This window comes from Bufo gargarizans, unplaced genomic scaffold, assembly GCF_014858855.1.
Source record: "Bufo gargarizans isolate SCDJY-AF-19 unplaced genomic scaffold, ASM1485885v1 original_scaffold_1579_pilon, whole genome shotgun sequence".
NCBI classification, from domain to species: domain Eukaryota; kingdom Metazoa; phylum Chordata; class Amphibia; order Anura; family Bufonidae; genus Bufo; species Bufo gargarizans.
Window position 1 is genome coordinate 450,814 of NW_025334421.1, and position 15,676 is coordinate 466,489.

At 40.6% G+C, this 15,676-nt stretch overlaps 1 protein-coding gene across 1 annotated transcript in view; it reads right to left on the reverse strand.

Moving 5' to 3' along the window:
• Window positions 1–15,609, reverse strand: part of LOC122923413 (dual oxidase 1-like) — a 119,418-nt gene extending 103,809 nt beyond the window's left edge. Inside the window, exons 1-4 of the mRNA XM_044274222.1 lie at window positions 15,568–15,609; window positions 7,432–7,498; window positions 6,032–6,118; window positions 63–227 (exon numbers count right to left, since the gene is read on the reverse strand). Coding sequence (XP_044130157.1) covers window positions 63–227; window positions 6,032–6,118; window positions 7,432–7,483 — 304 coding nt within the window. The 5' untranslated portion in view covers window positions 7,484–7,498; window positions 15,568–15,609. The remainder of the gene's footprint in view (window positions 1–62; window positions 228–6,031; window positions 6,119–7,431; window positions 7,499–15,567) is intronic.
• Window positions 15,610–15,676: the final 67 nt, after the last annotated feature.

Consider the following 15,676-nt stretch of genomic DNA (forward strand, 5'->3'; position numbering starts at 1 on the left):
AGTCTAGCCCAAGAGACAATTTTGTAACAAAGTGACAAATTATATAGTGAATGTTGTCTCACCAAAGAATACTGCCATCACTGTCAAATTTCTAGAGGATGGACGACCTGACTCTCCTTTCATGACTGTATTACTGATTTCCCGTGGGTTTGGCAGCTCTGGTTCTTTTGCTACTTGATAAACTCCATCAGAGTAACTTGCTGGGATGAGACGCATCAGTTTAGAGCCTAGTGAAAAACAGCGTAAATTGCAGTTGTAAAAATTGGGCATAAATGGCTGCTTTAATATTCTTAGTATTCCAGTTCTTGCATTAGAATAAAAAACAGGTCATTAACATATTGGACATAGTGGCAGTTTATTGGTATCCCAAAAAGTATAAAACGTGCAATTATGCTAAATTATAATAATAAGGCCTGCAGATCAGGATTGTAGGTTAAAGCATTTTTTTTTCTGAATTAGTTGATTAGATCTATCTTTGCACCTTCAATGTGGTATGATGGAGTCCTATACTCTTAGTATTGGCTTTGTAACCCTCTGTAGACTAATATATTTTCACAATTCTGGGATTTCCTTTCCTTAAAGAAAGATTGCTTGTGGATGAAAGATCTTATGTTACAAGAATGTTCCCAGAAAGATCTTAGGTTCTTAACCTGGTGCCACTGGTCTTGAATGGGCAGGTGGAACAACTGTAATGGACAATATGAACTAGAGATGGACAAAAAAAATCTGATTGAGGCAGGGGTGTGATATACCTATAATATAATTTCTATATAGTACATTTGTATAGTGCAGCATTTGTGTGTGGTTCTGCTGAAATACCACAGCTATACAGAGGGACAAACGCCATTGGATTAATTAATTGCAACTGGTGTGATATAACAGTTGCCCCACAAAAAAATGATAAAGGGGTTCTATATACCTGCTTCCACAAGCATACCTGCTTCTCTAGGGACCTTGGCACAGGGTCATTTTGAAAATGAAAGGCAGAGGAAGAGGAAGGCCGTTCCGCAAGGGTGGTAGGGGTCGTGCAGGTGCATCAGGCTGGAGCCTAAGTGGGAAGTTGGAGAAGAAGTGTGCGATTTTGTCAAAGGACGCACTAGAGTTGGTTAAGTGGTTCACTCAGCACTCCGATTCTGCACCCGACTCACTCTCTGCTGTGTGCACCCCAAAAGACGCCACCACCACCATAGCCCCTCAACTTGAGTCAGAGGAATTATTTTCCCATCAATTTCCATCCAATTGCGCAGCCATTTTTGGCATCGGATGAGGAAAAGGATGTAGCAACGGCTGCCATCCAGCGGTCTGATAGTACCCAGATCAGCCCAAGGAGGGTGGTCCCCAATGTTGCTGCCTACTCTGACATCTCTAGTGTCAGTGTTGGTGAAGGTGACGATGATGACGTGTTGATGGACGTCATGTGGGTGCCCACAAGAGAGGAAGAGGAGAAGAGTTCAGAGGGAGAGACGGAGAAGCAGATAGAGAGGAGTAGGAGGAGAAGCAGGCAGAACTCGCAGTGCACATGAGGCAAAAAGGAGATTGCAAATGTATCTGGAGTGAGCCTTCCACTATGCATGGTCACATCTTGCGCTCTCAGGACGCCAGCACATGGCTCCGCAGTGTGGACTTTTTTGAACGTGTCAGATGCTGATAATAGTGTTGCCATCTGCAGTCTGTGCTGTCAGCACTTAAGTCACGGTAAGCCCAACACTCACCTAGGGACGATCGCCTTAAGAAGGCACCTGGCCTCCCATCACCGAGCCCAGTGGGAGCAACGCTGTCAGAACCCAGAAAGCCACACTCCCGGCACCACATGTCCTGCCTCTTCTCCTCTCTCCTCCCATTTGTCCTCCACTCCACCTTGGACCATGCCATCGTCATGTTCATCTGGCACAAGGCAGGCTTCTGTGGCCCAAATGTTCGAGTGTAAAAAGTTGATGACTACGTATAATCCTCTTGCCCAACGGCTGACCGCTGGCTTGTCGGAACTGCTAGCCCGCCAACTACTGCCATATAAATTGGTGGACTCGGAGGCCTTTAGAAAATTTGTGGCCATTGGCACACTTCAATGGAAGATCCCCAGAAGGAAATATTTCTCCCAGAAGGGCATCCCTAAACTATATGGCCACGTTCAGCGGCAAGTTGATAAATCTCTGGCACACAGTGTCGGTGCCAAGATACATCTGACCACAGACACGTGGTTAGCAAACACGGGCAGGGAAGGTACATAACGTTTACTGCCCACTGGGTGAACCTTCTGACGGCCATCAAGCATACAGGCCTGCCTCTGCTTCTCATCCTCCTACTCCATCCTTAGTCTCCTCCTCGGCTGACTCCTCCTTTTCCACTGCTACGACCTCTTCCGCTGCACCCCCTAAGCTCCCCAGAACCTATGCGGAGTGCCAGGTGAGACATTGCCATGCTGTTCTGCGGCTGTTATGCCTGTAAGCCAAGAGCCACACAGTTTCCGCACTCTGCGGTCACAGGCCAATCAGTGGCTAACCCCGCTCAATTTGACAGTTGGTAAAGTGGTGTGTGACAACGGTGCCAATCTGCTAAGCGCCCTGAAACAGGGCAAAATGATACACTGTGCCGTGCATAGCACACGTTCTGAACTTAGTCATGCAGCAATTTGTTGCCAAATATCCCGGGGGCCAGGACGCCTTGTGGCAGGCCAGGAAATTCTCTGGCTATTTTAGAAGTTCTTACATGGCCATGGCTCGCCTTGCTGACGTTCAGCGGCGACACCACTTGCCCGTCAGATGTCTGATTTGTGACTGCCCGATGCGCTGGAACTCCACCTTGTATTCTGCTGGAGAAACCCGTCGTTAATGACTACCTGTACGAACTCTGCAGCAGGACAGGTTCTTGGGAGCTTGATTTTTTTTTACTGCGCTAGTGGCTGCTCATGTGCGACGCATGCAGATTTCTGATGAGATCACCAAACTGGTCAGTCGCAGCCAGGGCACCATCAGTGACATCGTACCTTACGCCTTCTTTCTAAAGCATGCATTGCATCGTGTCATTGATCAAGCCATCGAGGAGCAGGAGCTGGAAGATGAGGAAGTCGCAATACTGGATGAATTCTTAGGGGGGGCTACTCCATCTGAGACAAGTCAGCAGGAGTCTGAAGAGGAGTCAGAGGAGGATGTTGCCTGGGGGGAGAAGGAGGAGGAGGGGGAGCAAGAATAGCAGGCTTTAAACTTTTCTGGGATCTCTGGTGTTTTCCGTGGATGGGTAGAGGAGAACAAGAACGACATTCCCCTGGGCGATGAGCAGGAGCAAGGTCGCTCCACCACTTCGAATTTAGTGCAAATGGGGCCTTCCTGCTCCAGTGTTTGAAGAAGTGCCCCCGTATAAAAGCATAAAGGGCAAGGACCAGTACTGGGTGGCAACGTACTTAGACCCCCGGTACAAACACAAAATCGCAGACATGTTACCAGCATCACAGTGGGCTGTCAGAATGCAGCATTTCCAGGCCTTGCTGCGAGAGTTGCAGCATTTTGCTGTTGCGGACGCTGGCAGAGGAATTTCCACCCACAGAGAAACAGTTGTGAGTACCAATCCTACAGCACATGCAAGAAGAGGGCAGTTTGAAGATGTGTTGGACACTTCAGAGATGAGATCATTCTTGCAGCCAACCCATCGACAGACGCCCTCCGGGTCCGGCTCAGGGAATGCCTAGACTGACAGGTGTCCGACTACATTGGGTTAACAACCGATGTGGACACTCTGAGAAGCAAGGAACCCCTGGATTACTTGGTGTGCAGGCTTGACTTGTGGCCAGAGCTGGCACAATTTTCCATGGAAATCTTGGCTTGCTCCTCGTCGAGTGTCCTGTCTGAAAGGACGTTCAGCGCAGCAGGGTGGATCGTGACCGATAAGCGCACTCGCCTAGCTCACATTTGTAAAAGGCATGGATTTCCAGGGAATTCAACACCCGTGAAGACCCCACTTAATTGAATTCCCTCATGACAGCCCACAAATATCCGCCACCACCCAGAACAAATAATGGTCCTTGTCTTAGGTAAATACAGTGGCATAAAAGGCCTTTTCTGTCCGGTGAATGCCTAATGTTTGGGACCTCGGAGGAATTGGGGACCACATGTTATCAAATTTCAACTATTATCATTTGGGGTTTTTTCAAGAGGGGGGATTTCGTTAGCCATGTTAATCCAATTTTATATTTTTTTCTCTTTTAAACATATGTATTTGACATCTATTTGTACTGGCCTGCAGTTAAATTGATATCCAATGACCGTCTAATATACCTCCAGCCACATAAATACTTGTTCTTTTCTGTCTGGTGAATTGGTAATGTTTGGGGCCTATACTAAACTGGCCTGCAGGAAAATTAATATTGAATGGCCGTCTAATATACCGCCAGCCCCATAATCACTTGATCATTTATGTACATTGAATGCATAATTTAAGGGATTGTAATCTAACTGGTCAACAGCAAAATTGTTATACGGTGACCGCATAATGTACTTCCATCCACATTATCAATTGTTCTTTTATGTACGGTGAATGAATAATTTGTGGGGCCTATAGTCCACTGGTCTGCAGTAAAATTGATATCCATTGACAGTCTAATATACCTCTGTCCACATAATCACTTGATCATTTATGTATGTTGAATGCATTATTTTTGGGGCCTGTAATCTAACTGGCCAACAGTAAAATTTTTATACGGTGACCGCCTAAAGAACGGTACCTCCATCCATATTATCAATTGTTCTTTTCTGTCCAGTGAATGCCTAATGTTTTGGGCCTGTACTCCACTGGCCTGCAGAAAAATTGATATCCATTGACCGTCTAATATACCTCCAGCAACATAATCACTTGATCATTATTTATGTGAATGCATAATTTTTGGGGTCTGTAATCTAACTGGACAACAGTAAAATTGTTATACGGTGACCGCCTAATGTACCTCCAGCCACATTATCAATTGTTCTTTTCTATATGGTGAATGAATAATTTTTGGGGCCTGTAGTCCACTGGCCTTCAGTAAAATTGATGACCGTCTAATATACCTCCAGCCACATAATTACTTATTCTTTTCTGTATGGTGAATGCCTAATGTTTGGGGCCTGTACTCCAGTGGCCTACAATAAAAAATGTATCCACTGACCGCATAATGTACCTCGAGCCACATAATCACAATTTCTTTTATGTCAGGTGAATGCTTCATTTTTAAGGACCGTACTATTGTGGCCTAGGCTCCAGCAGGGAACATTTCTGAGAATTTCCCTTTAAGACACATAAAAATGGCCCCTGATTAAAATACATATGTTTGGGGGGATTTTTTGTCATTGATCCCGCTCTGGTATGTCACTGTCCATGTTTGTGGACAATTTGTGCACTTCTTGTAAGTATCTGGTGGCTGCAAATATGACCTGAACTTGCGGTTCGCAAACATTTGCGAATCGCAAATCGTCCCGGCTGATGTTCGTCCATCATTGATATGAACTAAATTGTGTATGGCTACATCTGTGGAACCTACTTTTGTCTAATGTGTAAGGCCACCTTCAAGAGGTTATTCAAGATTTTGATATTGATGGCCTATCCTCAGGCCCAACACCCTACACTCCTAATGAGCTGTTTAATTGTAGTTGTAAGTCGCCACCAAAGCGTCCATTCATTGTATATTGGAAGAAGCTGGTAGCTCCATTTAAGTGAACAGCAGCTACAAGGTAAAAATTGATGGTGGGGGTGCAGAGGTGTCAGATCCTCCCTAATCTGATGTAAGGAATGGTCAAAATCCTGGAAACCTCCTGTGTTAGCATTTCCATCATGCTGCTATGGCTTTTAGATTTTAGTATAGCTTACTCTGCTTTTGTATTTTATCTAGAAATAAATCTTAAACTTTATAGACCCATTATATGTAAATAGAGAGAAACATTTTCATAATATAGTTGTTCATAATGAATCTATCATATCCGTTATGGATCTGTTAGGGATATCTGGGTACAGCATACATACCGTACCATATAGTTTGCTAAACCATTATAATTGACTTGTGTCTTACCTTTGGAGCCCATGCTATGATAGGCTAAGTTATTATACCACCCATCATAACGTTGAATTTCCCAGTTCACTGTCATCTGTGCAACATCTGTCAAATAAATGTAGGTATCAGAAACAACACATAATTTTAATATACAGTACAGTAACTAATTAATGCATTTTCAATTTTTTTTATTTATTATTTATTATATATGAAGCAATCTGACATCTTCTGAATGACTAATTATGTTTAAGACCAGGAAACAAGCTAAATGTTCTGTGAGACTCAACGTAATATTGTTTGATGTATCATCCCACTAAGGATGTACAGTATGAACTTCATATTTATCTAGAAAACAATGACATTACCCAATAACTATTAGCTTAGATGCAAGGTAAAATATGACAATCATACATTATGTGTATACTTAGCTGATTCCCCATAAAATAGTGATTATAATAAACACAATATTTAGCCTATTTATGTGTATGAAAGACTATATTCATACACTGATCTTTTTTTTTTTTTTTTTTTTTTATGCTGGATGCATTTTTAGTTTTCCAGATGGGGTTTTGTTGCTCAAAAATGCAACAAAATGCATCTCAATGGATCTATATAAAGTTAGTCTTATGTGTGACTTATGTATTTTAGATTGCTGCGTATACAGTAGTCAATTGTTCAATAAAGAAATTAATCTCAAGGACTGTACACATTGAGCGCAGATTATGGCTGATCCATGTATGTATCCATAACATACAGTAAGCACTCCTAATTGTCTGCTAGTGCAGGGTGCTTAGGAGAAATATTTGGTATCTATGGGACAGACTTAATATTCTGCCTTACTTTCTGCTTGTGATCTATGGCAGGATAATTGTATTTATGTATGATTTATCATTATTGGCAGCGGTTGGCACATTGGCATTTGCTTCACATCGGGCCAGAATATAGTATTAGATCAAGTAGGTGCTAGTACAAATTGTGACAAATTTTAGCTCCGGATGCTTTAAGCTTATTTGGTTTATTAGACTTGCTATCAAGCTCATATTTGAAGTTAGCAGCCGAACGCGCTGAGGGTGTTGCAATGCATTGTTATTTAACGCAGAAGAATAATAATAAAATAAGGTGCAATATTCAGGTACAAAAATAATAAATTATATGCCCTACTCTCTTTGTAGGGAATTTGGAAGTCTGAATTAGAAAAACATAGCTCTAAGGCCTTTAAAAAATTAAAACATTAAGAAACTAAACAGCACAGCATTTTGGTTATAAAACAAAACTATAAAAAAAACTTACTTAACTTTAGGACAATTTGACAATTTAGAAGTTATATTATTCTAATAATCATTAAAATAGATCAAAAGGACTGTGAACATTTGAAGCATAGTTATAAAAATGTATTTTTTTGTGATAAATGTACTTACCGAAGCACATCCATGAATGAATCAAGAAAAGCCAGAATAGTTTTTCAGTCATGATTGTTGAAGGTGCCTTGGAAATAAATATGCAATAAAGTATAAAAATAACACTATATGATATAACCAGGAGATGGGTTACACAGATATAAAACATTTTTTATAGTTGGGTAGTGTTTGTTTACCATTCATTCCACTGCATTTCCTTCTGTGAGATGCCCATGAACAGATTATGATCTGTTTCCTGCTATTCCTGTATTCCACTAGTATTTGTCACTGACATATTACACATTTGCATAGAAGGAAATTAGGAATTGCCTAATACTTATTTCCCTTATAATCAAGAATGGCAAATAGTTTCTTTGATGGATTTGTAAAGTCATAATGGGAAAAAGGAATTCCTGATACAGTAGCTCTTTAAGGTTATTATTGCATAATATATGAATGTAAAGTAAAGCACCTTAGTAGGAGTGAAGGTTCACCAAGTGTAAACCACACTTAAATGGTAAGCCTATAAGAACAGAAAGTCATATACTGTAGGTAAATAGAGATGATGAAGGTGAGCGTTCTCTCACCAAGACATAATGGTACTGAAGCCTTTTTTTTATATTTGTCTTCCTCATCTGTGGAGTGATAAGCTTAGCCCCTCAGTGACCAAGTTTTTTCCAACTATTATTGCTTAAAGTAACACATTTTTTTTTATTGTCTACTTTTTTAATGGGAGGGGTTCTTAACCTTACCACAGGTTTGAAACGCAGACTAATGCCAAGTGTGTCATTTTTTTCTGGTCCTACTAAGTCTTGTCAGACAAAAGTCCTTATATTCAAGACCAAGACGTAAAGAGTAATTATGAAAATATATACGTTGGATATAGTTTATATGTTTGTACAGTCGTGGCCAAAAGTTTTGAGAATGACACAAATATTAGTTTTCACAAAGTTTGCTGCAAAACTGCTTTTAGATCTTTGTTTCAGTTGTTTCTGTGATGTAGTGAAATATAATTACATGCACTTCATACGTTTCAAAGGCTTTTATCGACAATTACATGACATTTATGCAAAGAGTCAGTATTTGCAGTGTTGGCCCTTCTTTTTTAGGACCTCTGCAATTTGACTGGACATGCTCTCAATCAACTTTTGGGCCAATTCCTGACAGATAGCAACCCATTCTTTCATAATCACTTCTTGGAGTTTGTCAGAATTAGTGGGTTTTTGTTTGTCCACCCGCCTCTTGAGGATTGACCACAAGTTATCAATGGGATTAAGATCTGGGGAAGTTTCCAGGCCATGGACCCAAAATATCAACGTTTTGGTCCCCGAGCCACTTAGTTATCACTTTTGCCTTATGGCACGGTGCTCCATCGTGCTGGAAAATGCATTGTTTTTCACCAAACTGTTGTTGGATTGTTGGAAGAAGTTGCTGTTGGAGGGTGTTTTGGTACCATCCTTTATTCATGGCTGTGTTTTTTGGGCAACATTGTGAGTGAGCCCACTCCCTTGGATGAGAAGCAACCCCAGACATGAATGGTCTCAGGATGCTTTACTGTTGGCATGACACAGGACTGATGGTAGCGCTCACCTTTTCTTCTCCGGACAAGCTTTTTTCCTGATGCCCCAAACAATCGGAAAGAGGCTTCATCGGAGAATATAACTTTGCCCCAGTCCTCAGCAGTCCAGTCACCATATTTTCTGCAGAATAACAATCTGTCCCTGATGTTTTTTTTGGAGAGAATTGGCTTCTTTGCTGCCCTTCTTGACACCAGGCCATCTTCCAAAAATCTTCGCCTCACTGTGCGTGCAGATGCGCTCACACCTGCCTGCTGCCATTCCTGAGCAAGCTCTGCACTAGTGGCACTCCGATCCCGCAGCTGAATCCTCTTTAGGAGACAATCCTGGCTCTTGCTGGACTTTCTTGGACGCCCTGAAGCCTTCTTAACAAGAATTGAACCTCTTTCCTTGAAGTTCTTGATGATCCTATAAATTGTTGATTGAGGTGCAATCTTAGTAGCCACAATATCCTTGCCTGTGAAGCCATTTTTATACAACGCAATGATGGCTGCACGCGTTTCTTTGCAGGTCACCATGGTTAACAATGGAAGAACAATGATTTCAAGCATCACCCTCCTTTTAACAGGTCAAGTCTGCCATTTTAACCCAATCAGCCTGACATAATGATCTCCAGCCTTGTGCTCGTCAAGATTCTCACCTGAGTTAACAAGACGATTACTGAAATGATCTCAGCAGGTCCTTTAATGACAGCAATGAAATGCAGTGGAAAGTTTTTTTTGGGATTAAGTTAATTTTCATGGCAAAGAAGGACTATGCAATTCATCTGATCACTCTTCATAACATTCTGGAGTATATGCAAATTGCTATTATAAAAACTTAAGCAGCAACTTTTCCAATTTCCAATATTTATGTAATTCTCAAAACTTTTGGCCACAACTGTATATAATTGTTTCATTGTGATTATTTTGTTACTAGTCTTTATGGCTGGTTTTGTCAGATTTTTATTTTTTTTGTTTAAAAGGGTTATCTAATATTTTTTTATTTCATATCCTCACCCATCTTATTACAGTAACAGTTTTTTCAATCCATACTTACCTGGCCTGCACTGCGCTCCCAGTCCAATTATATGCTCCTGGCACTTCTGGGATCACGTGACATATATTGTGCATGTGATCCTAGCCTGGTTACAACTCTAGTCACATGTATGAGAATTAATCTCTCGCTAGTGCTGTGGTGAGATATTCGTTATCATGTTCTGTAGGTTGTAACCAGGCTAGGATCACATATACAAAATACAGCATGTGATCCTGGAAGTAGAAATTAAAAAAGGTTCCTGTAATAAAGGAAGGGGTGGGGAGGAATATGAAATAAAAAAAAAATATCGGGCAACCACTTTAACATATGATTGAGACATATTTTACTAGAGAAAAGGTGCTTGTTTTAGACATGTCTCCTTTTGACATACGTACGCTCCCGTGAACATAATTACTTAGGTGTAATTACAGATGAGAGTTGGGCAGATAAAAAATGTTAGTTCATGTAATGACATGTGTTGCCTATGAGTCCATCAGTCAGTACTAATGTTCGATGTTGATATGTATATAGCGGGTTGGTGTCTGTGATTGCATTTTTTCTGTGGAGTACCTTCTGAAGGCATAGTGGATCCAATTTTTAAAGGATAGATTTGGTTTCTGCTTCTTTGCTGGATTACAGAAGAGTATCAGTCAGACTGTGACAAAGCATAACTATGATTTCAGTGTAAGCAGAGCATTACACTTTTCTATGTTGCACTTTTTTCATATTGTTTTAAACCTTTATTACACAATTATTTAACTTTTATGAGGGAATGAATACTGTAGTTTTACTTATATTGCTCTTCATAATCAGCAGAGATAAAAACTTTGATCCACTGCCAACGGTTTCCAAATATTCTCCAGAGATTACTATCTCTGTTCTTAGTCCTCTTATTAAATATCAGATTGTTTTACTTACTGTATATTTACTTTACTGTATATTTACTGACTGTGGTTTTCATGTCATTGTCCCCATTCCATCTAAACCCAGTACTGAACTTATCTACAGAGGTATCTATTCTTCAGCCTTCAGACTTGCTATCATTCTTCTTATACTGAAGAAGCCCTCTATACCCTATCCGCAGTACCTTTTTTGTCATCTCCTATGTGCCATGTAGCCATCCAACCCTCAACTCCCTTAAGGCCTCTTTCACACTACCGTTTTTTTTTTCCGTTTTGCGGTTCGTTTTTTGCGTTCCGTATACGGTACCATTCATTTCAATGGTTCCGCAAAAAAACTGAATGTGTTCCGTATGCATTCCGTTTCCGTATTTCCGTTTTTCCGTTCCGTTCAAAAGATAGAACATGTCCTATATCTGGCCGCAAATCACAGTCCGTGGCTCCATTCAAGTCAATGGGTCCGCAAAAAAACGGAACACATACGGAAATGCATCCGTATGTCTTCCGTATCCGTTCCGTTTTTTGCGGAACCATCAATTGAAAATGTTATGCCCAGCCCAATTTTTTCTATGTAATTACTGTATACTGTATATGCCATACGGAAAAATGGAACGGAACAACGGAACGGAAACGGAACCACAACGGAAGCAAAAAACGGAACAACGGATCCGTGAAAAACGGAACGCAAAACACTGAATTCAACATACTGTAGTGTGAAAGAGGCCTAAGTCTGTTCTTCATTTTCCTTACAAAGAAATCACTAATGTTGAAGCCAAACCAAGGACTCTTCTCCATTCTCCATAGGAAGAGTGAGCCATCTGTAGACAGCTGTTTCGGGGTTCTTGATCCCTCACCCATACAGATTAAAGTTTTAAAAGAACAATCCCCCCTTCCCAGTCCCACCACTAAGGCTACTTTCACAATGCTGTTTCTGTGTCTGCCTGTGAGATCCGTTTCAAGGCTCTCACAAGCGGCCCAAAACGGATCAGCCCCAATGCATTGTGAATGGATAAAGATCCGTTCAGAATGCATCAGTTTGCGTCCGTTCAGCCTCCATTCCGCTCTGGAGGTGGACACCAAAATGCTGCTTGCAGCGTTTTGATGTCCATCTGACGAAACTGAGCCAAACGGATCCGTCCTGACTTACAATGTAAGTCAATGGGGACGGATCAGTTTTTACTGACACAATATGGTACAATTGAAAACGGATCCGCCTCCCATTGACTTTTAATGTAAGTCAAAACGGATCCGTTTGCATTTTTTTTTTTTTGATCATGGTAATGCAAACGGATCCGTTCTGAACAGATACAAGCGTTTACATTATAGGTGCGGATCAGTCTGTGCAGATATCAGACGGATCCGCACCTAAACGCAGGTGTGAAAGTAGCCTAAGAATAATCCTTCAAAGCTTCCTTCAAAGGCCCATTTTTCTCTCCTATGCCCCATGATTTAGTATGCATAGCTCCATACCATGCCCAAATTTGTTTTTACCTCAAATATCTAATTTGCTTATTCAGTTTCCTCATTTTTGTCTGAACAGAATCTAAAACATATAGGGTCATTTACAGTATCAAACTGGTGTAAAATAGAACAGGCTTAGTTGCCCATAGCAACCAATCAAGACCCACCTTTCATTTTTGACAGTTCCTTTGGAAAATGACAGGTGTAATCTGATTGGTTGCTATGGGCAAATAAGCCAGTTCTACTTTACACCAGTTTGATAAAAGACCCAAATAATCGAAACATTGTGATGTATTTTCTTGTTCACTTTCCTAACTTCTTTATGACCCTGCGCTGCATAATATGTTAATGCTATACAAATACAGGTGATAATAACCATAATTATTATTATTACTAGTCTAGTAGTATTCTTAACCACTACAGGACCGCCGCACGCAGGATTGCGTCCTGGCGGCGGCCCTGTTATTCCTCCTGGACGCGCCGGCGCGTCCTCTTGCTGGCAGGCTGTAGATGCGATTTTTTTAACCCCTAAAAGGTATATTAGGCACTGTTTTGATAACAGCGTCTAATATACCTGCTACCTGGTCCTCTGGTGGTCCCTTTTGCTTGAATCGACCACCAGAGGACACAGGCAGCTCTGTAAAGTAGCACCAAACACCACTACACTACCCCCCTGTCACTTATTAACCCCTTATTAACCCCTGATCACCCCATATAGACTCCCTGATCACCCCCCTGCCATTGATCACCCCCCTGTAAGGCTCCATTCAGACGTCTGTATGTGTTTTGCGGATCCACGGATCCGCAAAACACATACGGACGTCTGAATGGAGCCTTACAGGGGGGTGATCACCCCATATAGACTCCCTGATCACCCCCCTGTCATTGATCACCCCCCTGTCAGGCTCTATTCAGACGTCCGTATGGGTTTTGCGATCTTCAAATCCACGGATCTGCAAAACACGGACACCGCGGATCTGCAAAACACGGACACCGGCAATGTGCTTTACGCATTCTGCGGATCCGCACATTGCCAGAACTATATAGAAAAAGCCTTTTCTTGTCCGCAATTGTGGACAAGAATAGGACATGTTCTATAGGCTCTACAAAAAACGCAGTGTTCGCCTGATCAGGCCTGATCTTGTGCGCACACTTGCGTTCAGTCTGCCCCACCGCAGTGACAGAATTTTTTTTTCTGATCACTGCAAAAACACCGTAAAATCGCTGCGGCATTATAAAAAAGATCTCTTTTGAGGGGCATAGCGAGTTCATAGAAGATTTTTTTTTTTTGGCACAAGTTAGTGGAAATTGATTTTTTTTATTACATTTTTTTGTTTTTTCTTACAAAGTCTCATATTCCACTAACGTGACAAAAAATAAAATCTTACATGAACTCACCATACCCCTCACGGAATCCAAATGCGTAAAAAAATTTTAGACATTTATATTCCAGACTTCTTCTCACGCTTTAGGGCCCCTAAAATGCCAGGGCAGTATAAATACCCCACATGTGACCCCATTTCGGAAAGTAGACACCCAAAGGTATTCGCTGAGGGGCATATTGAGTCCATGAAAGATTTAACTTTTTGTCACAAGTTAGCGGAAAGGTAGACTTTGTGAGAAAAAAATTATAATTTCTGCTAACTTGTGCCAAAAAAATAACTTCTATGAACTTGCCATGCCCCTCACAGAATACCTTGGGGTGTCTTCTGAATCCAAATGTCCTCCTAAAAGATATTTGGGCCCCTTTGTGCACCTAGGCTGCAAAAAAGTGTCACAAATGTGGTATCGCCGTACTCAGAAGAAGTAGTGAAATATGTTTTGGGGTGTATTTTTACATATAACCATGCTGGGTGAGAGAAATTTCTCTCTATAATGACAACTTTGTATAAAGAAATTTGAAAAGTTGACTTTTAGAGAGATATTTCTCTCACCCAGCATGGGTATATGTAAAAATACACCCAAAACACATTGACCTACTTCTTCTGAGTACGGCGATACCACATGTGTGACACTTTTTTGCATCCTAGGTGCCCAAAGGGGCCCAAATTCTAAAGAGCACCTTTAGGATTTCACAGGGCATTTTTTACGCATTTGGATTCCAAACTACTTCTCACGCATTAGGGCTCCTAAAATGCCAGGGCATTATAAATACCCCATTTTGGAAAGAATACACCCCAAGGTATTTCGTGATGGGCATAGTGAGTTCATGGAAGTTTTTATTTTTTGTCACAAGTTAGTGGAATTTGAGACTGTAAGAAAAAAATCATCATTTTCTGCTAACTTGTGACAAAAAATAAAAAGTTCTATGAACTCACTATACCCATCAGCAAATACCTTAGGGTGTCTACTTTCCGAAATGGGGTCATTTGTGGGGTGTTTCTACTGTCTGGGCACTGTAGAACCTCAGGAAACATGACAGGTGCTCAGAAAGTCAGAGCTACTTCAAAATGCGGAAATTCACATTTTTATACCATAGTTTGTAAATGTTATAACTTTTAGACAAACCAATAAATTTACACTTATTGCATTTTTTTAAATCAAAGACATGTAGAACAATAAATTTAGAGAAAAAATTTATAAAGAAATGTAGTTAAAAAAATAATTTACAACTGAAAGTGAAAAATGTCATTTTTTTGCAAAAATTTCGGTCAATTTCGATTAATAACAAAAAAGTTAAAATGTCAGCAGCAATGAAATATCACCAAATGAAAGCAATTGTAAAAAGTGGTCTGGTCATTAAGGGGGTTTAAGCTAGGGGAGCTGAGCTAGTTAATAATGTCATCATCATCATCATCATCTTTATAAGAGTAAATGGTTCTGTTCTTATTCCTGCCTGACAATTTAGTTGACTTTGGGCAAACCTTTGGACTCTGTCCTTTATTACCCCTCTATCAAATGAGCATTACTATGTTATATATCAATGCATCACAAACTAAAGAAATAAATATTTTTTAATTTATGTGGAATAATGGTAATCAGCCAAACTAAAAGAAAATTCACTTGTAATCTTAATAAAACAATGTTTTAATGCAGTGTTAGGTTTCCCTCATGTCCTCAGAATTAATATAATGGATCAACGTATTATTTTTCACCATCCAATGCACATAATAGTGTATAAAGTAATTCCACATAGAAATTCTATCAGTAATATCATTTAATATATAATTATAATGAAGATTGGTAGCAGATATAAAACTTACCTGTGTAAATCTCAGCACAGCTTTCCAGTAGTGTGCAGTCAGTGTCACAGGAATAATTGTGTATGTGACATTGTGAAGGAAGTGAGTACAGTTCAGTAGCACTAGGGTT